At 34.4% G+C, this 25150-nt stretch overlaps 1 protein-coding gene across 2 annotated transcripts in view; it reads left to right on the top strand.

Annotated features, from left to right (window-relative positions):
• Window positions 1–25150, top strand: part of KIAA1328 (KIAA1328 ortholog) — a 264073-nt gene that overhangs the window by 119695 nt on the left and 119228 nt on the right. For both annotated transcript variants that reach the window (XM_054694085.1, XM_037508638.2), the window contains 2 exons: window positions 19121–19794; window positions 24128–24235. In XM_054694085.1, the coding sequence (XP_054550060.1) occupies window positions 19121–19794; window positions 24128–24235 (782 nt within the window). The remainder of the gene's footprint in view (window positions 1–19120; window positions 19795–24127; window positions 24236–25150) is intronic.

The following is a 25150-nucleotide window of genomic DNA, read 5'->3' as shown; positions in this document are numbered from 1 at the left end:
TCATTTGCAACTGTCTATATCTTTTCCCAATTATTGCCTTTTTTTGTTTTTTAATAATTTTTTTTAATTGAAGTAACATTGGTTTACTTTGTTGTTAGTGTTTTGGTAGTATAGGATTTACCTGCCTGGTGTATAGTCACCATAGCCCACCCACCATCAAAGCACCAGTAATGCTTTTTTTTTTTCCTCCACTGTAGTGCATTGTGCTTTCTCCCCACCCTATCCCACCCTATGCCCCTTCCTCTCCCTTTCTCCTGTGGATGCCTCAGCTTTCAAGGGTTGGTTTTAAAGCTTATCTTTGACAGACCCTTTGTGTGGTTTCTCTACATTCTACATGTAAATGATACCATCCAGTATTTGTCTTTAACCTTTTGCCTTATTTCACTTAGCATAAGCCCTTCCTGCTCCATCCATATTGCCACAAATACATTGAATTTATCCTTTTTTTAATCACTGAGTAGTATTCCATAATGTAAATATACCACATCTTATTGATTCACTCATCTGTTTTGGGGCAATCGGGTTGGAATCATAGCTTCTGTATTGTAAATAATGCTGCAATAAAAATGGAAGTGCAGGTTTTCTTTTTAATTGGTATTTTTGTATTCTTTGGATGGATACCTAGAAGTGAAAATGCTGGTCATATGGCAGATATATCTTTAATCATTTGAGACGCCTCCCCACTGCTTTCCATAGGGGCTTGACCAGTCTACCTTCCCACCCCAGCAGTTAAAAGTTCCTTTTTCTTCCTCACCAGCACTTGTTTCTGATCTCTCTAATATGGGTCATTCTTACAGATGTGAGGTGGTATCTCATTGTGATTTTGATTTGCATTTCCCTGATGATAAACGGTGATGAGTACTTTTTCCTGTTCTTGTTGGCCATCTGTATGTCTTATCTGGAGAGGTGCCTATTTAGCTCTTCTGTCCATTTTTTGATCTTTTTTTGTTGAGTTGCATGAATTCTTCATAGAGCTCTGATATCAGTCCCTTGTCAAATATATGGTGTGCAACTATTTTCCTGTATTCCCTGTTCACTTTTTGTCTCATTGATGGGTCCTTTGGTGTAATTGTAATATTGAAGTCTTCTACCACAAATGTGTTTTTCCCAGTGTTTGTTTTCAGAAATTATAGTCATTCGCTAATATATTTTGGTGTCTGTTCATTAGGTATGTATATGTTGATGAGTGTTATGTCTTAACGATTTCTTGTTCCCTTAATCATGATATAATGTCCATCTCCACATCCTCACTGACATTTATTATTTCTGGGGTATTCCACAGGTGTGAAGTGGTATCTCATTATGGTTTTGATTTGCATATCCCTGATAATAAGTGATGATTGACCATTTTTTCATGTGCCTGTTGGCCATCTGTATATCTTCTTTGGGGAAATGTCTGTTTAGATTTTCTGCCCATTTTTTGATTGGGTCATTTGTTTTCTTATTGTTGAGTTGTTTGAGTCCTTTGTAGATATTGGATATCAGCCCTATGCTGGATGTATGATGCAGAAAAATTTTTTCCCATTCAGTAGTGTCTTTTTATTTTCATATTAGTTTCTTTCACTGTGCAGAAAGAAGCTTTTCAATGTAATATAATTCTATTTTATGATATTATATTCAATAGATCTTTGTAGATGTTGCTGTTTTCTAAACTGGTAGAAATGTAGAAGTTTAAAAAATTAAGCAACCTATGCATGTGAGATGGCACCTTTGTGGATTCCTTATGCTTGACTGCATAAGATGTAGCTCTCGAAATATGAAGCAGGTACCATATATCAGACATCAAGGATGATATTTTGATCTTTAATTTTGTAAGTTATAAACTTCAATATTTTGCTTCCTAACTTCATCTAAAGTTCTGTTTACCATTCACTTTTTGGGGGTTGAGGAGAATCCCCACATAGATCAGATATAACAGATATTTTAGATATATCAGTTATTGTCCCTGAAATAGTCCCTGGAAGGATGCAGATACTTTTCAGGCACACTGACTATGTGTCTTATGCATTGTCTCCTTCCTTTATTGAAAGCTGGAGATGGTAGGAAAATGGTGGAAAAGAGAAGTCCACATGGTTCATGCTGTAATGTGACATACATATACTTTTAAAAGTAACCATGTTATGCAAAACTACACAATAAAAGATATAAGACTTATAGAGAAACCAGGATTAGGGATACAACACTTAAAAATTCCAAATAATACTTAAAAAAACAAGTACTAATATAAAATGGTAGCACAGGTTTACACATGTTAAATGTTTAAAATACAAAGATGTAATAATAAATATGATACTTCACCTTAAAATGGACCAGAAATTCATTGAAGTGAGTGTTGTAAGAATTGCAGCTTATAAATTATTGTAAGTGGTGGAAATAGGGTTGTCTGAAATGAAAAGGAAAGTTGTAAACAAATGTGGAAGGGTATGGCTCATTGACGTGTGTGAGAAATTGGCACCAAATTCTAACTTAGTAATCCTTTGGCCTTAAATGCTGAGGTGTCCGGAGCATGCGCAGTTGTTGCGCAATATGTGCCATCAGTTATGTTTCGCCTTACCGTTTCGCCTTCTGAGAAACCACTTGTGTTTTCCTGTAAATCACGTGAGACTGGGAGGTACGATGGGAGGAGCTACCAGGATATAAGAGGAGAACCCAGAGAGAGAGAGAGGAGAAGAGAAAGAGGAGAAGAAATAAAGAAGCATGTGCTAGCGTCAAGTTGTCTCAAGCCCCTCATTTCAATCCTCAGCCCTTCTCTTTTCGTGCTTACGAATCCCGCGGGTCGGGACACTGAGGCATGTGTTTCTGCATTTGGTATTCTTTCAAAGAATACCATTTTAACAGTGATCTGTTTCCTCAAAATTAAAAATTTAATCCCATGTGTAGCCTTTAATTAATTTATGCAAAACTACTAGAAATTTGTTTGCAGTTTCTCATCCACACTCACAGCTTTTGCAGACAGCTACAATGATGTTTGAAAACTCTAAGCATGAAAATGAGCCACTTCTACAATATTTGGTGAATTACATTTAAGGTTTTTGTATGTAGATAGTGCTTTCTCTTCGATTATGAAAGAAGTTGCTTCCAGTTATTTTACTGTTTGGTGTTCATTCCAAATACTTGCCGGTCTTTCTGTTTCTTTTATTATTTTAGGCCTAGTTTTTTTTTTGTTTTTTTTTTTAAAGATTTATTTATTTATTTATACAAGCACTGGGTACAGTCAGAAGCGCTGGAGGGTGAGAGAATTCACCAGAGCCATAGCGGGGAACAGAACAGGCAGACTGACGAAATACACTGCCGAAGGGAGCAGTGGGCCTGGCAGGAGAGATCTGCATGCCATGTGGGACCCTCAACGGTGGCTGAGGATCGAACTGTCGCTGTAGAGGCTGTGGGCAGCTTCGCAGCCTGTCACTCAACCCTTCGCTCAACTGCTGTGCCCCAGGGGAGGCCCTAGGCCTAGTTCTTACTGCCTTCACAGCACTTGAATCTTTATCAACCATACATTTTTTTAATTTTTTTTTGCATGTCATCTCTAATGGTCCTTAATGTGGATTCCTTTATACTTGTTGCTTGAGCTAACATGTTCTCTTTTTTCTCTCAAAATACTCTATTATTTCAATATTTCTCTTCAATATTTAAAACTTTCCTTTTGAATATACTGCTTGATGCATTTGGGAGATGTTAATGGAGTGTTTTTTTATATTGAAAGTTCATAGTGAAAGGATAGCAAAGAAAACTTTGTAGTATTACACATGTGGGAAACTCAGATGACTGGTGTTTGTGTGCATTTTGTAAATTCCTACTTAACTCAGTTCAGCTGGATGCAGTTTTCTGTGTTCACATAGTATGTTTCACAAAAAGGACTGTGCATAAAGAAATTTGCACCATATATTAAGTCAAATTGGAACAAATCCACCTTTTCAAAACTGTAGCGAAGGACTTGGTTCAGTTTTTTAGTTTTTAATCTCCATGGACTAAAACTGTTGTAAAATTCATTAAAAAATGAGATACTAGAAAATGAAATGGTATAAACACATTTTTATTTATAGTATCAGCAGACAAGACAAATTGTATTTCAGTAAAAGTAATCTGAACTAATGCAACACTGGAAAAAATGAATTAGGAAAACCTGCTTTGAAAGTATGCAGACAGGAGATTAATATAGAGAATGACAATTACTTGTATCACTTTTGTCATTTGCAATCATAACTAAGAAGTGTATTGTTAAATCATAATTTCCCCTTCAAAAAAGTCTATAATCTTTGAATGAACATCAGATATATTAATAGCACCATGTATGTAAATATTAAAAGATTTTAATATACTGCATGAGCTTGCTCATTCATGGCAACTTGTACAGTCTTGTTTGGAGTGATTATGATACTGACAGTAATTATATATATATTTAAACTCATTTTCTATTGTTTTGTAAACACTCATATTAGAAAATACCTCTCACAATGTATTGATGTATTGTGTATATTGCATACTGGTAAAAATGGAAGAAGAGATTTTAAAGCAATAGACTTGGAATATTCATTCTTATTAATGTCTAACTTTTTGTCCAAAATGAATGAATGATGGAATATTTTAAAACTTTGTCTCCTGAATAAGTTTCAAAAATTTATTCCTAATTATAGTTAAATTCTTTCAATGAAAGAAATGCATTTCCTAGGTATGAGTCTTCTTTTAATGGAAAATAAAATTTGAAAGATCAAATTTGAAAGGAGTTCAGTGATGATACTTCACAGATGTGCATTACCAAGATCATTATTTACTTCGTTGACATTTCGGAATACAATATAACAATCCCTAATGACATGGCTCTTCCAAACTGCTACCATTCATTTTTATTCTTCAATTTGATCTGCCATGTTGAATTTTTCCCTGGCACAGAAGTATTAAAAAAATCAGCAAATAATACCAAAGATATCTGACAAATAAGCTAGGTTGACTCTCCTGTTCCCATCTCTTAAAAGTTGTGCCCAAATTAGTTTCTTATGTTGCAGAAATACTTGAGATTTATTCCCACTCTCAACAGAACTTTTCCCCTCTATAATCATCATCCCATGTGTAATATGTGACTAGTTTCAATGTGTGGGTTTGTTTTGCATCATAACCACATGAAGAGTACCATCATAACCACATGAAGCTATGGTGTCATGAAAGCATGGTACTTGAGCTACCTTCCTTCCTATAGATTCAGCCATCATCATGTAAACACCTTTGTTACAGTTGATCACTAATTTTTCAGCCATTTTAATCGTCTTTTTATCTTTAGCAAACCAAATTGTTACTTTATAAACCTACATAACAGTGTTGCACACTGTTTCTCTTGGCTTTTTAACTCTGTAATCTTTCTTTCAAAGATATCTTTTGTGTATATATAAATGCTACTTAAGTTTTGATAACTTAATTGCTTCTTTAACCAGAATATTTCAGTAAATAATACACCATATTAATTTGTGGCCACAAAACTAAGCTCATTATTTGAGGGAATCATACCTTTCAGTAAAACTGAGAATACTTCTGTGTTCACAAAAGGAATATCTTTTTTTTTTTTTTTTACAGATTTATTTATTTATTTATTAATACGAGCATGGGTACAGTCAGAAGTGCAGGAGGGTGAGAGAATTCACCAGAGCCAGAGCAGAGAGCAGAACAGACAGACTGATGAAATACACTGCTGAGGGGAGCAGCAGGCAGCAGGAGAGGTTTGCGCGCCATGTGGGACCCTCACCCTGTGGCCGGGGATCAAACCGGTGCTGCAGAGGCTGGGGGCAGCTTCGCAACCCAGCGCTCAACTGCTGCACCACTGGGAGGCCCAAAAGGAATATCTTTTCTTGACCAAAACATCCAGTGATACTTGTTTCACTACATATGAATTGAGATTTAAGATAAATAAGCAATTACTTCCCTAAATACTTAATACCATCATGTCATAAATTAAAAATAAGCTTGATTAAAAATTGTCCAGTGATACAATTATTGCATGCAAAAATCATGTAAGTTTTTAAAACATTTTCTCAGATTTTGGTAAAATTTTTTGATGCAAATGATAAACTGTTCTTCAAATGTCACATAGTGTACCTTGGTTCCAGTTCATTATATAGCTCATGGATTCACTACGTGATTTCAACATCACCTAATCTATATCCTATTTAACTAGACAAACCTACAGATAACACATGCATGGATTTCTTAAATATTAGTGTATCTTCCCAATATTTGGTACAAATTTATTTCAAGTTTTCATTTGTACTTTGATGTCATCATTTTCACTGTGATGTGCTTTAGGTGTAATTTGTATTTGTCATCCTTTGGTTTCATACTATTTAAATTTATGCCTTGGTAAAAACATTGAAAAATAATCAGCGTTGTGTCTTGAAATATTCCTCATTCTCTCTTTTCTTTTCTTCTGGTACTATAGTTGCATGTATTCGTAGACCTTTGTCATCATGTCCTATATGTTACTTACATACTTTTATATATTTCCATCCTTTCATATCCATCCCTTTATGTTAGTCTAGATATTTTCTTCTGCTTCTTATTCCAGTTCGCTAATTGTCTCCTTGAATGCATCTAATGTGTTGTTAAGGTGATGGTTCTATCTATTGTATTTTCAGTCCTAAATTTGCATTTAGTTGTTTTCTAGTTTTTAATTCTTTGTTGTATCCTCCATCATATCAGTTAATTTCTTAATTAGATACATAGCAATTACTTTAAAGTGTTTGATAATGCTATTATCTAAATCAGTTGTGATTCTATTTCTATTGTTTTTCCCCTTCCAAGTCTGATATTTTTATCATATTGTATGCTTGCTTATGTTAGACATTGTTTGCGACAATTTTAGATACAATATGGGTCTCTGTTTGATGTTACCTTTTTCCAGAAAGAATTTTCTTTTTCTTCTTGCTGGTAGTTAACATGGTTTCAAATGACCTTAATTCAGTCCCGAGCTGGATGGATTTGAAATTTAGCTTTAGTATTTACATGTGTTTTTCTATTTCTATTTAGTCCTTACTGCTAGTTTTTTAGGGTAGGGAGGGGGAGTCCTCAATTTAAAGCTTGAGGTTTTGACAGAATCTCTCTTAGCAGGGTCTGTAAACCAAATTTTATTTCCAGGCCTATAAGACTCCTTAAAACTCTTCTAAGACAACATTTTCTAATTTAGATTGTCTAGAACAAAAAAGGGACACCTAAAATAAAACTGTATTTTCTTGTTTTTTTGATATTTTGTCATCACTGTTATTCATGAAAGAAAGTTGACTAAAACAAGCTAATCCAAAATGGATTCTGACCAGCCTTTTTGAGAATTTGGATGCACTAGACCCTAAAGAAATTCTATAGTCTTTAATCAACAAACTGTAAAATGGTTATTGGTGCCTTCCTCCTACTGTAGTTCCTTTTCATACTTTGACTAGGTATCTTCCCTCTACCTAGTCCCTTACACTCCCAAGATCATTCACTATAATGCACAGACCTGAACACTTCAGTTTTAATTATAGTATTTCAATTTAGTCTGTCAATAGTTTGTTACTAGCCCTTCCTTTCTTTTACTACCTCCCCACATAAACTTCATGTGTTGGTTTCTTCAAATAGATTATCTTGCCCTTTATTATTTCATTTTGTTCCATCTCCTACCATTTGATTCATTGCCCATTTCCTGGATCAGATGGGCATAAAAATTTTTTTTTAATTAATAAATTTTATTTGTATATTCCCCATACAATTGCAATCCCCCCATTCTGACCCCAATCCCTCCCCTCCCCCCCCCCCCAAAAAGTGTCTCTGGTTCATAGTTTTTGTTGATTTTGATTTTCACTTTCTTATAGTTATTCATTTTCCTGGTCCCTTATTTAAGTATTCTAGATTCCTGCTATGAGTGAGACCATCCGGTATTTTTCTTTTTCTTTTTGGCTTATTTCACTGAGCATGATCCCTTCCAGCGCCATCCATGTTGCTGCAAATTGCATGTGTTTATCTTTTTTGAATGCTGAGTAATATTCCATGGTATATATGTACCACATCTTCTTGATCCAGTCATCTATTTTTGGGCATTTGGGCTGTTTCCAAAGCTTAGCTATTGTAAATAGTGCTGCTATAAACATAGGGGTACAGGTGTTCTTTGGAATGGATGTTTCTGTGTCCTTTGGGTAAATACCTAGGAGTGGAATTGCTGGATCCTGTGGAAGCTCTATGTTTAGTAGGTCCAGAAATCTCCACACAGCTCTCCATAGTGGTTGGACCAGTTTGCACTCCCACCAACAGTGCAGGAGAGTTCCTTTTTCTCCACAACCTCGCCAACATTTGTTGTTGCTAGTTTTTAAAAAAAAAAAAAAAACGGGCATAAAAAATTTTAAATGGAATTTCTTTATCTTGGCATTTACACCTTTTCTACTCTGACACCTACTTAACCTTCGACTTCATCCATTCCCCATCAGCCTTTACACTATGCTCTGGACTACTTAGAGTTCATCATACATATCCATTTATGTAATCTTTTCCACTCATATTTTCCCCTTCTGCCTAAAATGCACTAGCATACACATCTCATACACCTTCGCATATACTGTTGTCATTAAATTACAGTATGTCTTTCACTAGTTAAAATTTTATCTCCTCTAATATGAAAATTTTCCTCCTCTCCCCAAGAAAGGCAAAAACTAATCTTCCTAATGCTCCTCAACTCACTGCACATAACACTCTTAATAGATTTTGTCATATAAAATGGTTTACCCCCATAACCAAAATTTGAGGACCATGACTGTTGCAACTCTTTCTGTAAAGCTTTGTATTCTTGGCACCTAGCACAGTATCTGGCACATACTTCCAGATCCCCATCTGTCCTGCCCAACGCAAAGTAGCAACCTGTACCTTTGGGTAAAATTATAGAGAGGGAAGACAGTAATACTGAGTGTATATGTCCATAGCATTTTGTTTATATAAATTCTTCCCTTCTGTTGTTAGACGAATATAGAAGACTTGGCTTTTAGTGACAGAAGTTTTGTCCATCCCTATGTATCTTCCACTTAATAACTTTTAAAAAATTCATCATTCCTCCCAACATTCTCGTATTCTATTTCTCCCTCTCACATTTAGCACCAGGGCAACACCTAAAAGCAGGAAACAGAAGATTAAAAGTTTGTGCTAAGTTTTTTTTAATAGTTACAGAAATGTAGTTGTTTGAAAGTATCTTTTCACACATAGATGATGCCATTGGCTGAAAAGGGATTTGGGGATAACACAGTTAACTTTACATATTTGAAAGTCATGTTTGTCCATAATTTCTATAAATCGTTCTTCTGAACTTAATGTCTATATCAAATATGTCAGCTTTGTTTATGATATGAGAGTCATTTATGTTAAGTCTGATTTTCTTTTTAATAACTCAAAAGTAGGAGTCCTGAAACAGGTGCCTTTTATTCAAGTACCAAGTATTGCAACCTGTCAATTTGTCTATTCCTATTTTAAATTGATACAGCACACATGTTCTGTAGTCTTTCTATATAGTTCCTTATTTTAAAACCTCTTCATGGAACATTTCAGAAAATAATATATATAATCTTCAAGTTTAAAATCTCATCTTAAAAGCAACAAGTGCTTTTGTGTTTTGTTTCACACTTGATGGGCATCTAGAGCCTTGTTTTTTTTGCCTCTGTGCAGCAAAAGACAGTTGGGATTTTTCTTGCATTTATAGTTTCTTTAATCACTTTTTATACATCTGTTGTTAAAAAAAGGGGGGGTACTACAGGAAAAGTAAGTGAATCCCTGCAAAAAGTAAATACATTTTAAGTTACTTCAATTTTCTTAGTATACATGTTAGGCCATTTAACTGTTGCTGCTCTTACTCCCTGCTAATAGGCTCAGTCAACAAATATTTACTAACTTAAGTATACCTTTTATTTATAAAGATCAATGTCATTGAAATACAAGTCCCCTAAGTAACATTTCCCCTGTTTTCAAGTTCCATACACTATTCTGGTGAGGAGCCACACTATATTCATTATTTGTTGAGCACCTCTCTTTTATTGAGATAAAGCAGTGAACAAGAATGATGATCTCTTTGAGGTCTCTGCCCTCAGAGAGTTTGCAGTTTCCATAAGGAGAAGTGTACATACTTTTTTTTTTAATACAAGAGCTGGGGTACAGGCCAGAGGCGCAAGAGGGTGAGAGGATTCACCAGAGACAGAGCAGGGAGCAGAACAGACAGACAACAGAAATACACTGCTGAGGGGAGCAGCGGGAACGACAGGAGAGGTCTGCTGCACCATGTGGGATTCTCGCCTGCCAGGATCAAACCCGCACTGCAGAGGCTGCGGACAGCTTCACAGCACGGTGCTCAACCCACTGCGCCACCAGGGAGGCCCAGAAGTGTACATACTTACACATAAATAAGGAAACATAGATGTAAAAACAGCTGACACTTAACTATGATCAAGATGAAATAAGTACAACAATGAGAGAATGAATAAAGACCTCCCTGGATGCCTCCTGGGGAAGGCGCAAGTAATCTGAACTAGGGAAATAGGGAAACCACAGTGAAGGAAATGGTGTTTAGCTGACCTTGAAACATTAGCAGACGTCTGAATGATAGATAAAGAGAGTTAGGGCATTTGAGCACTAGGAAATTGCATCACTGGTTTTATTTTTATTAATTTCTAAATGAAATTTCTTCTCTTGGGTTTTTTTAATAGTAAGTTAAAGTAGCTAATAAATGCTGTCCAAAATTTCTTTTAAAAGTCAGGATTTGGCACTATATAGTTAAAGGACTAAGAATTCTTGAGTTACCAAGGAAGGGCTCGCTCTCTAAAGTCCTTAGAACTCTGATTTGGTAGTTCCCTGTGCCTTCAGAAATGATTCTCACTAGATCTCTAATAATTCTCATCTGCAGCCAGTTACATAGGGGAAAATGAATATAAAAGGCTCTAATCTTTAGCAAAAGGGCTCTAATTCACTTTGGAAATCTTCCCTTCCTTTCTGTTTCTCTCCAAGTAGACTGTAGATTATACTTGGTGTTTCATAACTTATTTTCACTAGCTACTCTCAAGAACTTATTTTCAAGAACTTATTTTCACTAGCTACTCTCAAAAAGCCAATGCAAATATTGCCCCCCCCCCAACCCCCAGCTAACAGCATAACTACATTCTAAACTCCAACCCCACCTTCAGGGAAAGTTGGTCATGTTCAGAGTATTAACTGTATTTTCTAGAAAGTATATTAAAACATCTTTATTAGAATATCCCTTCTTTTGACACAAACTAATTTTGTTTACTCTCTTTAAGAAGAATTTCATTGAAACAACTGATCATGCTCAGTTCTTATTTCCATTCTTGAGCCAGATTGTTACTGGAGGGACAGATGAGAGAGCACAGTGAACAGACCTTGGAGTTTTATGTGGTGCCCCAGGATATGCTCAAAAAGCGTAATGCCAAGATTATGACACAGGAAAATTGGTGTACATGCTTATGGGTCATTTTCTTGTGCTATATCCTTAACTGAATATATAAGTACTAATTGGCTTTGTAATTCAATATTTTTTTTATTTTCATTTTGTGCTTATGAAGATGTCCTCACCATTTCTAACATGTCTTATTTTTATTTTCTGTGTAAAATTATCTCACCTTTCTGATCTTCACTAAATAATTAAAACTAGTCTCATGCATCTGTTTCCTTTTGTTGCTTTAGAAGGCCTGGTACACACTAAGCTGGGTTTTTCTGCTTTTAGTAATTGTGATCATATACATGAAATATCATATGCGTTCATATATTTGAATGAGTACTACTGTTGGGTATTTCTGTGGTATGTGGCTGTCCTTTTTAAATCTCATCAAAACATTGACAGTTTCACAACTAATGTTTGTCTTATTCCATCTTCTTTTGCATCTCTTTAAGGTTTTGTGGCCAGATAAATTAAGATGCTGATTTAAGTTTTTCAGTATATGAGTCACATAAGGCAGTGATATGTTTAAAATACAGAATTTGCTAGTGGAAAAGAGCATTTAATAATTTTGCAGTATGTTTATTATTGATAAATGAAAGTTTACTGGTTGGTATAATTTCTCATAATCTAACCCTTTTTTCTCACTACCTTGGGTACAACTCAACCCTGAGTTTTTCAGCATAAACTATGGAGAGCTTCAAATCCTATTTTACAAATGTCTAAACTATCTAACAGACATAAAGTGAACAGTCCGAAACAGTAGAACTCCTAAGTTCTGGACTGGAATTCTGATCAAGGTCATTTGACCTCAGCTCCGGTATACCATCATTTATCCCATGCTGTCTATTCATTTTTTTATTTTAAAGATTTATTTTTTATTTATACAAGAGCCGGGGTACAGGCCAAATGCGTGGGAGGGTTAGAGGATTCACCAGAGACAGAGCGGGGAACAGAACAGGCAGACTGACGAAATACACTGCTAAGAGGAGCAGCGGGCAAGACAGGAGAGGTCTGCTCACCATGTGGGTTGCTCCAAGGCCAGCAGGGATCGAACTGGCACTGCAGAGGCTGCAGTCAGCTTCACAGAGCTGCGCTCAACTGCCTGTGCTACCAGGGAGGCCCCGCTGTCTCTTCATTTTTTTAGCAACTCAACAAATTCCAACTTTCAGGAAATATAATAATGGTTCAAGAATATGAAGTGTAGCCTTTTCTAAGTCTGATAGTTACTGTTAAAATTAATGATTAATGACAGGCGTATGATGTACGTAAGTATTGATAAGGCATTGTTTAGTCTGTTGCTAGTGTTCTGTCATTTATGTACTATTGTGTGCTTATATTCTTTCAGATCTCATAATTATTGACTTTAATGTCTTTTAGATTCAATATTCCTAAATTGTGCTACAGTCCCTATGGGAACTAAAATAAGTTATTAGAGCCTTGCAAATGCATTTGACTGTTGCATTGCTTTGTTTTTTTGTTTTTTTTTTTCATCCATTGATGGCCTACAGCTTCAGCTGCTGAGCAGTGGAGAAGTCTAAACCTCTAGGGCCCATTAGATTTAACTTGTTTACTGCCTTGATATCTATATGTTAAATGACAAGAGAGTTCAGGTTATTGAATAATTTAAAATTCAGCTCTAATTGGTGTCATATGACCTGGAAAAGGCCATGGATGACGCCAGGAGCATGCTGTGAATTTCTTATAAATAATTCATAAATTAGATGATTCATTTGCCTGGATGTCTTGCTAAAATGCAAAAGTTTGTAAGTTGTAACTGATGGTATAACACCTGTAAGTATTTAGTTCATAATGCTGGAAGGTAATCTACCTTGATGATCTTCTAGCAAAATCTGCCAGTATAGGAGAGTTAATTGCACAAGGGAGAATGAACATTTATTTGGGATGAGACTTTGGCAAACCATACAGTGCAGCTGTTGCATTACGTTGCTTCTGTCAGCTTGACAACTGGTCCATGTAAGCCCAAATTTAAAATTGCAGTAGGTCGTTCTGTGCCTTATTTCACATTAACTCCAAAAGTTTTGGGTAATGCAGTGACCTGCTCCAAATACAGTAGTATAGGTTTAGAAATATTTATCTAGGTCTTGAATTTATTATGACTTTTCAGTAAAATAAAGAGGGGAAATTTTTGAAGTTATAAAATTGAGATTTTTATTCTGATAAGGCTACAAGTAGAAATTATTCTTGCTAGACAGAAAATTATTATTTGTAATCAGAGAAAAGAGAACAGCATTTAGACCTGTTGGTAGCACTGGCTACTCCAATTTACTTGTTGCTCATATTTCACAAAGCAATACTACTACAGTTCTTTTTTAATATTTGAAAATATGAATAAATACTGGATTACCATAAGAATGACATGTAATATGTGTATTTATGTTTATGAATGTGCTTATACACTTGTGTGTGCATACATATATAAAAGATCATAGGGCCTCCCCTGGTGGTGCAGGCGGTTGAGCGCTGCGCTGTGAGGCTGTCTGCAGTCTCTGCAGCGCCAGTTTGATCCTGGCCGGTGAGGGTCCCACATGGCGAGGCAGACCTCTCCTGTCTCGCCCGCTGCTCCCCTCAGCAGTGTATTTCGTCAGTCTGCCTATTCTGCTCCCCGCTCTGTCTCTGGTGAATCCTCTCACCCTCCTGCGCATCTGGCCTATACCCCTGTTCTTGTGTAAATGAATAAATAAATCTTTAAAAAAAAAAAGATCATATCATGCCTGTTTATAATATAGATAGCTTGATCTTTTTTAAAAACTATCGTATTTAAAGGAATATCTCAAAGATTCAGAAAACCTTCTTCCAGCTTAGAAATTTACTCACTTTTAGTATCTTTTAATATGTTGGGATTTGAAAATCTTGTTCCTCTCTAAATTTTTTTTTAATTCACAATTTTTTTTCTTGCCTGCATATTTTCTTCTGCATTCTTTTCTGCTAAAATCATTCTGTTCATTTTTGATTAAGCTTTCTGATTTATTTTTCACCATACAGATAACATGTAAATAGCACATAGCAAGTTATATTGTTTAATTTGCTTATTGGGTTTTGAACATATCTTAGTATATTTCTAGAATCCTTTAATTGGAAGCATCCTCAATGTTATCATCAAGTTCAGTTGGCAAATTATGGCAGGCCAAGTTCAGCACATTGCATATTGTTGTATAACTCATGACCTAAGAATATGAGAGAATTACATGAAATCTAAATGTCAGTGTCCATAAATAATATTTTACTGGAACAGTCATTAATTTATGACCCATCCTTGCTTTTACACTTCAAAAGCAGAACTGAGTAGTTATGACAAATTCCACAGGGACTGTAAAGTCTAAAACATTTATCGACTAACCCTTAACAGAAATAGTTTGCTGACCACTATTATGTAGTTATGGAAATTTATAGCCACATATGTTACCATTTCCAAACTTCACAAATATAATGTGGATGAAAGAAGTCAGACAGTAAAGAATGTATATCATATGGTTCCATTTATACTTGAAAAATAAATGGGTAAAACTGAACTCTGGTATAGGTATTTAAGCACGGAAATGTTAAAGAAGTTATTCCCATAAAGTCAGGTTAGTCATTCTCTTTGACAGGAAAGGAACATAAGGGTCTTCTGCATATAGCAGTGTTCTGCTTTTCACAAGATAGTTAAATGAGCATTGCATTGTGATTGTGCACTGAGCTGCTCGTATTTGTTTTGTGCACTTTTCTATGTTTATTGTATTTCACAATAAGTAAGTTTCTAAAAAAAAAATCACACCATGGAGTAATGGGAGACTAAAATTTTGAAGTGAGACATGCCCCCCTGTGTTGAGAAAGTTGCAGATTCAATGAGCTTCATTTTCTCATCTGTAAAATGTAATAATAAGAACCACCTTACAGAATTGTTAAGAATTATAGGTTTAATATATAAAACATTTAGTGTAGTACATAGTTAATTCTGAGTTAAGAATAGCCAAAATGACAAGGTGTTATGGGAAAATTTTCTATATTCTTTGGCCAGTGAAGATGACCTTTTAGAACCAGGTTGTCTCATCAGAAATAATTTACGCAAAGGTATTTTCCTTTACCTTCATTTTTTTATTTCTCACCTGCGGTCCTTAAAAATTATTTTGAATTATTTAAAGGTATTGGTTTCAACAAGCATGTCACAAAAAATGTCCAATAAGCATTTCTGCCACATCATTATGTATCAGGGAAATACAAAATAAACCACAATAAGATTTTACTGTGTAGCTAAAAACAAAAGCATCTGCACTACCAAATGTGAAGCAAATTGTTTTTTTTTACTTTGCTGATACAGATATAAAATAGAATGACCACTTTAGAAAACATATTAACTGATTAAAATAAAGGTAAGCATGCCTAGTCAGTGCCCAAGAGAAATAAATGCAGATTTCTTTAAAAAAAAAAAAAAAAAAGACTTGTGTAGGAATATTCATAGCAGCTTTACTGTTAATAGCTGTAAACTAAAAACAACCCAGTCCAATAAGTGAATGGATAAACAAATATTGTTATATTTATACAACGAAGTAGTATGCAACAATAAAAAAATAGCAATCTATTTATTGATTCTTGCAAAAACAGAGGAGTCTGAAAATGATGTTGAACTTAAGAAAACTGGCACAAAAGATTAACAAACTTACGATTCCACTCATATGAAGTTCAAAACAGGCAAAACTAATCTGTGGTAATAGAAGTCAGAATAATGTTTCCCCTTGGAAGTATGAGGGGGTGATATTGACTAGAAGGGGCACAAGGAAACTTTCAGGGGTAATGGGCTGCTCCTGTAACTTCTGGGTAATAATTATGTGAATATGCAATGTAAAGTTTCATCTAGCTGTACACTTAAGGTCTGTGCATTTTACTACATATAAATTATGCCTCAAAAACATCTATTAGTTTCTGAATTAATGTTGTATATCTAAAAAATTCATTTTAGACCCATATGTTAGAGGCAGCAGTTTGAAATTTGTTCTTAATTTTAGCTTTAGTTAAAAGAAGTTGTATATGTAAATACTACATAGAATGCATGGAGCCTCTCCAGAAGGAAAAGCACATCTGTTTCATTCAGGCCCATTGTGACTTCCATGTCTCCCAGAGGCAATATTTGTCTAAATTCCACCAGTAAAATAACTTAATTTCTTCTAGTCAGACTCTATCAGGGAGTTTCCTATTTCTCCCCTCTTCCTCTTCCTTATTAACATATGATTAGGCTAATCTGGGATTCTAATTTTCTTTAGTTACTGTGACCCATGCATGAATTGAATTTTTCTGCTGAGCTGATACAGTCAGTCCATAATTACTGAGAATGTTCTGTGTGCATGCCCACTGCTATGCAGAAGAGTGGAGTCAACATAGCCCCTGACTTAGGCACTTGTCAAAGAATTATTGAAGATAAGTGGGTGATAATAATAGTAGGGGTACTAATAATTGGAAACACTTTTTTGGATACTAACTTTATATTAGGACTATACAAAACACTTTATATGAATTTTCATCTAATCACAACAGCCCTAAGAGGCAGTGCAAAAATGTTGGTGCAAGACTGCCATCTTTTTTAATGAAGGAGAAAATTTATCGTCTTTCTCTATTATCTCAAGGATTCAACTCTGGGCTAACTTACAAACCTCATTGTAGCAAAACAAAGATAATAACTGAACTCTTTCTCTTTGGAAAATACTTTAATCTGTTGTCACTGAACTTGTTCCTTGGGTTTCTCACCACCCCCCATCTATCTCTTTCCCGCTCTCTCCCCACCACCAATCTCTACCTCTACTTCTATCTCTCTCCACATACACACACACATTGTTCTTGAGAGAAGTTTGAGTAAATGTAGGGATTTTTTTCCCATTTCTTAATCAGCACCCTTATAAATTGGCATCCTTGATAACTACCTATCAGTCCCACCAGCACATTCAGTTTTGAGATAGATGCTGTTTTTAATCCCTGTTATACTGATGATGAACATGAGGCTTAGACAACTTGAGTACTGGGCTGTTGGTTTTTTATAGTGAATTACTACAAACTTTCCCATTTAAAATAGCACACGTTATCTCAGTTTATATGGATCATGAGTGACACAACTCTGAGTCCTTTGCTCAGCGCCTTACTTGCACCTTTGTTCAGGTGCCACGTGGATCCTTGCCACCTGACCCTCTTTATTGGCCCTCCCACAACATAGTTTATTTCTTCAAGGCCAGCAACAGAGTTTCTGACCTGGAGAGGGTTTATCTGACTAGATCTGGCCCACCTAAGATAATCTCTCTTTTTATTAATTTAAACTCAACTGATTAGAAACCTTTGTTACATCTATAAAATCCGTTTAGTGATATAATGCAGCATGATCACAGGATTAATATCCCATAATATTCATAGGTCCTACCCATACTCATTGGGGAAAAGATGAACTATTGCAAAGTAAATTGGTAAAATATTCCTACTTCTCTTAGGGGCTCTCAACTTTTTATTCATTTTAGGTATCCAAAACAGAACTGTCTCAACTGTTTGTAAATTTGTTCTTATTTTAAAAAAATCTGTGGTAGACTGAATAATGGCGCCCAAATATGTAGATGTCCTAGTTCCTGAAACCTGTGAATGTCATTTTGTATGACCAAGGGGTTTTGTATGAAAGAGATTTTACAGATGTACTAATAATTAAGGATTTAAAAATGAGGAGGTTATCCTGAATAAGTGAGTCCATTGTAATCAAAACAAGTGGGACACAGGAGATATCAGATATGCCATGATAACACCAATGGATCTGAGCTTGGTTCCAAATTAACAGCATCAGCACCACCTGGAAACTTGTTTAAAATGCAGATTCTCTGACTCTGCTCCAGAGCTGCTAGATTGGAAACTCTGGTGTTGAAACCCAGCAATTTACATTTAACCAGCCCATCATGTGAATCTGAAACATGCTGAAGTTTTAGAACCACTGATTTAGACTAAGTTTTTTTTTTTCCTCCCACCTTACTAGAATCGGCCTGTTGCTAAAATGCTGGGAAAGTTCTCTCTGTTGGCCTGTCAAATGTAATTTGTAACTGCTTCCTTTCAGCCTGAGTTCTAATAGATTATAATCACTTGAACCACTTAATTGAAAAATCACTTATATTTATTGCCAAAGTTAAATGTGTTTTGTATTTAAATAACTACTTTTGATTAGAATCATATTTTGTTAAAAATGCTTGGTTTTATCTGTGTGCTATAAATATGTTTATAAAAATTCATCAAATTTCTAGCAGTAACTAACAGCCTACTCAGTATTAGGTGAAATGTTTTATATCAAATCTCATGCTATATAATGACCAATCGAAGGTTATTTGAGGTGACTGAATGAATTTCTTGGGTCACTACTCAAAATCAAACATTTTTAGATATTAACATCTGAGTTTTTGCCTTTTATTTGCAACTCTTGACATCTTGCTTAACTGACATATAGCAATACTTTCTTTTTCTCATCCTATGGATTTGCTGAAGTGTAGATTGCTTGAAAATGGGTATAGTTTTGTGTCCCATATCTGTTTAGCTGTATGAATACTATCATTTATTATTTAAGAAAACAAAACAACAATCTTATTTTGGTAAACATAAATCATTGATTTCTCAAAAGAAAAAACTCATTTCGTTGTGCTCTTATTTGACAAGTGATCTTTTGGTCCATTTTAGGTATCCAATAAGAAAAGTACTCTTCAGTCTTCGTCTATGGAACTAGAAGGTTCCTACATAAGTGTAGCCAAACCACAGAGCTATCAAACCAAGCAGAGACCTAAATCTGCAAACCAGGGGTCAGCTTCAGAATCCTTTATGGAGTTTAGGAATAATTCTTTGAAACCAGTGGTCCTTAATTATCCCAAAGAGGACCTGAACAGGGTACTGTCAGAGAGCAGAACATGTAATTGTGGATCCCCTGGCAAAAAAATAGTAGATGCAGTCCCTTCAGAGAAGACTCTACCAGAGGACCTGAAAATGAAGGGATGTCCATATCTTAACCATACTCTATCAAGTCAGTGTTATGGTCACAGACTTTCTGAAAATGCAGATCATGTTCATGAGAGCCATTCTGCAAATATAGCCCCTCAGTATTCCAAGACACATCTGGAATCATGCAATTATTGTGGACTTTCATGGGCATCTCTGATGCATGACCAAGGGGCACTACAACCTAGTGAAGAAACTGACATCAAAAATCAACTTTCAGAAGATAGAAGACAGCAACTTATGCTTCAGAAATTGGAACTAGAAATTGAAAAGGAACGCCTTCAGCATCTGCTAGCCCAGCAGGAGACAAAGCTTCTCCTAAAACAGCAGCAACTTCATCAGTCTCGCCTGGATTACAATTGGTAAGTACTGCCTATTCTTTCGGCAATGTCTGTAGCCTGCAGAACAGTGTATGTGTTATCATAATAGATGTGTAGGGACGAGTTCCTTGGGATCTTGACTTGTTCAAGATGCACAACAGCTGTAACTACTCAGTGAATTCCATTGTCTTCTTTGGAAGACTTAAAAGATTACCTCATTTTCCAGAATGTTAGCCGGTAATATCTAGTTTCTGATAAGTCCAATATAATTAATTTTTGCTGGACTCCCAAGACAGTATTTTAAGTGGTAATACCATTACACAAAATCCTTTGTTATTTGATGTCACTGAAGAGAATAAGTAAAACTTGAAATGTCAGGATGTGGAATGAAATTGTGATAAACTGATTAGCAGTCATCATTCCATATTTATATCTACCTACGATAATATCACAAATGATGAGAGCCCTTTAAATTCAGCCTTTCCTGGTCACAAAGCATAACCTATTCAATCACCAATACTTACAAATTTATCCACATTTAGACTGTTCTTCTCCTAACAATTCTTTCCAAATAACAGTGTTCTAAAAGCTGATTTTCTATTTTGGTATTATAATTTGTTTGGCATATACAAACAAAATTAGTAGTAAGAGTACAGCCATTTCCTCCCTAGTCAAATTTACCGTTTCACCTTTGTACACATTCTTATTAGAGGTATACATCCTATACAGATATGTGTGTGTGATATCTATATGTGCGTATGTGTAGATATGCATATATAGATATATCTACTATACTACTGGTATATATACTAGTATTGATTTATTTTACTTCTTTAGAGCTAATTTTCTTCACTTACAGATTCTGCCTAATATTTCTGAGATTCTAACTTATTTGAAAGTTCCCTTTTAACATTTCCTTCAGTGTAATACTTTTCTTGGAACTTGAAGTGATCTTCCGCCTTCTTTCATTGTTCTGTTCTTCATTGTCAAAACTTGGAAGTTTTTTAAATATCTGAAAATGAATCGTCTTACAATAAGATTGTCACCAAAGGCCAAAATGTTACTTCAGTTTTTTTACCCCAATCTCTGATTGTTCAGTTAATATTTTTTCTCTCCTAAGAACTTCATTCAACAAACATTTATTGAATGTCGATGATATGCAAAGAATGATTTTAGGCTCTTGGGATATAAAAATGAAGTCTTTAAAAAGGGCACAGTCTTAGAGGAGAATGAGTACTTTTAGAATATGTATCATATTAATTTGAACAGCACTGTATAGTTAAATAATTCTGCATAATAATAATGAAGTCTTTATTATTATCTTGATTATCCTAGCTTAGATGAGAGCTATGAAACACAGCTTTTGAGAAAGTGTTGTATATTTATAAGTTGCAGAAATTTATACATATCCATAGAAATTTATACATATATCCATAGGGGTTTTTTAAGCATTATATTTTATAAACATTATATTTTTAAATAATTATAGGTTGACAGGAAGTTGCAAAAATGTTTAGGTCAGCGTACTGTTCACCCATTTTCCTCCAATGCCTACATCTTATGGAACTGTGATACAAAATCAAAACCAATAAATTACATTGATACAATGTATGTTATAGTTCTGTGCCATTTTATCATGTGTAGATTTACTTGGAATGACTTTTTTTTAAATATTGAACTAACCTTGTATTCCTGGAATACATACATTCAGTCATAGTGTGTAAGTCTTTTTGCATATTATTGAATTCTATGTACTGATATTTTGTGAAAAATAGTCATATCTATACTGATGGGAGATAATGGTTTGTAGAGTTTTTGGAATTTTTCTGTTTTTAGTATCAAGGTAATTCTGACCTCATTTCATTTCTTTATTTTCTTCTTTCAACTTGACTTGTATTTATCTTGCTTGTCTTCTTTCTAGTTTCTTCAGATAGGAGCTTAGATTATTGACTTGAGACTTTTCTTCCTTTCTCCTAGAAGCAGTTAGTGCTATCAATTTCCCTTCCAGCACTATTTTAACTATATCTCACAGATTTTGATATATTCACTTATTCATGTGTAACTTTATCATTTATGAATTATTTGAAATTCAACCTTTGCACATTAGTGTCATATACCAAGAATATCTATCTCAAATGAATCTTCCTAATACATATTTATTGTGCCACTTCTGAACTTTAAAACTCTTAAATGATTTTCTATTAGATTTTGTTTTTCAACCTAATATTAAAAGCTTTTTATAATCTAGAATCACTTCTCTACCCATTTGCCTCTCTTTTTCCTCTGAACTAATTTTTTTCAGTCAAGTTTGTCTCCTTGAGATCTTTTCAATATGCCATTCATAAGCTTCCTATTAACATTATTTTTTTCTGATTTAAATGTGTTCACTTTACTTTTCTATTTATCCACACTCTATCACAGTGCAGTTCAAATCCCAGTACCTAAAGCTTTTGAGTCCTGTCTTTTTCTCACTTCTTTTATGTTATTAAATATATGCAAAATTAGCACCTAATTGTCTATGATTCCGTAAACATGTATTAAGTAACATATACAAAGTAAACATATACTTGGCACCTTGCTCTTTACAAAACTCTATGGGAAAGATAATAAAATAAGCAAGACTTGATTGTGTTTCTCAGTTTATTTGTAATCTCACTCTGTTTTTATTTGCCTTTTTATCTCTTTATTGAACTTGTCAATTTTAATGTTCAAAGGAATCCCACTTCAATTAATTTGATGAAATAATTAATATATGCTGTGTACAAGGCATTATTTATGGTGTTTAGGATATTCAGGAGAAATACTGGGAAGGCAATCTGTAATTGAATACCAAATGACTACCACAGACTTGTTATTTATTTAGAATTTGAGGATGAGCCTGTCATTTTGAAATAAACTTGGCATGATATTAAGATTTATTTTAATTGTAATTAATAACTCATTCTGCCACCTTGATATTGCATGATAGTCAATAAGAGCTTTCAAAAGGATATTATCTCTGAACCCTTTCCAGGTTGATCGGAGAGGATTTATCTAAATTGCTACTCATGACAGTGCAGAGAATCACTTTAAATCCTTGTTGGAGGAAAGGAATATATGTATAATGTGTGAAAATCTAGACAAATTGTAATGTTTACCTTTGCCTGCCACCCTTGCCATATGCTCTTATACTGTGTTCAAAATATTATCTTTACCACTTAAAAATGTGTCAATTTGGTAGTTTTATGTCTGTGTCTACTTTCCTCATCTGGAAGTAGGTATAGTAATGGTGGCTGGGAAGATCCATGAAGATAGTATATGTTAAGTGCACTCAGTATATGGTAGCTGCCATCATCCGCAACATCATCATCGTTGTTACACTGCTGCTGCAGAGACTGCTGTGACCTGCTACTATTGCTATTGCTATTCTTTTTTACTCTTTTCTCGTAATTGCTTAATTACATCTGCTTTTACCTACCTGTGAGACACTGCCTAGTATTTTTAAACCCTAAGTTCCTAGTGAGTAATTAATCTATATACCTCTCTTTGTATATCACTGTACATTGTTAGTTGTAATTATAAAAATGTCTTTTGACAATGATGGAAAGAACAATGCTATTTTAACAACCTTTTTTTTTTACCTTTTCGTGGTTGGTTTTACTTCACAGCTAAAAAACTATATTTTTACAGAGTTCATTTCACAAATTAAACAAGAATACATTTTTAAAAACTGAGATTGGGGAATAAGGGTCACATATTTGATGCCAATGATTAATTTGCCACCCAAACTCCTGGTAGAATAGCTTCATGATAATTTCTTCAAGTGTCTTCCATCCTCAGTAAACTGAAGATGGGGCTACAGTAGCATTGGTGGATAGAAAATCTTCCAGTTGTTTTGGGGAAGTTCTATGACCTAGGGAAAATATGCTGGTCAGTGAAATAGAGCTTGTTGAGCTGTATATATGAGAAGTAGCAAACTTCTATGGTATTTTGGGCAGGGTCAGTGATACCTAGTGTTACTAGAATTTCCATTTAAATTTTGGTAATCAAAATATACTTGCTTCACAGTAGATGGAAAGAATTTTTAGATTTCTAGAGAAGAGACTGAAGTACCCCTTAAATCATCTGTAATGCTGAGTTTTAAAATGATATTTGACCAATTCAGTTTTTCCCCCACTCCTCAAAAAGTAGAGAAAATTTAAATTTTTTCTGAAAGTAACCCATGTTTATTTATGTACATTTAGGAAGTATTCATTTCTTTTTGATAGATTGAGTTTTAATTTGAAAATAATTGCTGGGGTGAGGGGACTACCTGGAATAACATGGTCTTCTAAGGGTTACTGTTTGGTTTATTGGGTCCCACAAGAGTAAAACTTCTGTAAATTTATTTTTATAGGTTAAGAACTCAAGCTGCGTTTACATCAAGAGAACTGGTTGCTGATAAAGAATTTACTAAACCCAGAGAGCTCAATCTGGATATGAATGGGAGTGACTCTGGACCAAGGTAAAGTTGAGGGGTGGATATAGGCAAGAATATGCAAGATACAGATATTAAGGATTTGTTTGGCATATATGTATATTCTATATCAATGATTTCAGCTTCTGATCATATGAATAAATATGTCCTCCCTGTAAAATCTGAAAAATACAGAAAAGTGTAGAGAAGAAAGTAAAAATCATTTGTAATCTCATCTTTCTGAGATGATTCCTTGAACCCTTTTTCCTTTCTTTTATAATAATATATTCTAAATATATTTATCTAAATATTGAATAGTAGTGATTATGCTTATATAGAGCCTAATGTTTTGCTCTTTTCACTGTTAATATTTTTTGTCATTAATTATTTTATGAAAACAAGATACTGATTCATTCAACAAACATTGTGTGATAGCTATTACACAATATGCATCTACTATCCTGTTTTTCTATAAAACAGGGTGTTTCTATTATAAATTATGCCTTAAAGAATATTTCTGTAAGTAAATTTTTTGCTTATCTCTACCTTTTTCCTTGGTTAGATTCCTTGAAGTGTAACTATTAGCTCAGAGTATATATGAATCCTTTTAAGATTCTTAAATCACGTTGTCAATTTGCTTTTCATAAAGGTAAATTAATTTGTACTCCTAAAGCCATGTTTTAGATTTATCATTGCATGAAATTTGAAGAATTTTTTATTTATTTCCTCAAATATGTTTTCTCTATTCTCTTTTGTGACTATATGATTTTTGACCTTTAGATCATGCCCTATAGATTCCAGACTGCAAATTTTTTAAATGTTTTTTCTTGACATTTAATAACATTTTATTACTTTATCCTCAAGTTCTTCAAATCCTCTGTTATTTCCAGTCTGTCGGTAAGTTCATACAGCAATGTTTCTTAAATATCAGATACTAGATTTTTCATTTCTAAAATTTCCATT

Source organism: Talpa occidentalis, unplaced genomic scaffold (genome assembly GCF_014898055.3).
Source record: "Talpa occidentalis isolate TD23 unplaced genomic scaffold, MPIMG_talOcc4v2.1 talOcc4.13, whole genome shotgun sequence".
NCBI classification, from domain to species: Eukaryota; Metazoa; Chordata; class Mammalia; order Eulipotyphla; family Talpidae; genus Talpa; species Talpa occidentalis.
The sequence above is the reverse complement of the archived record's forward strand: the minus strand, read 5'-3'. Positions and strand labels throughout refer to the sequence as shown.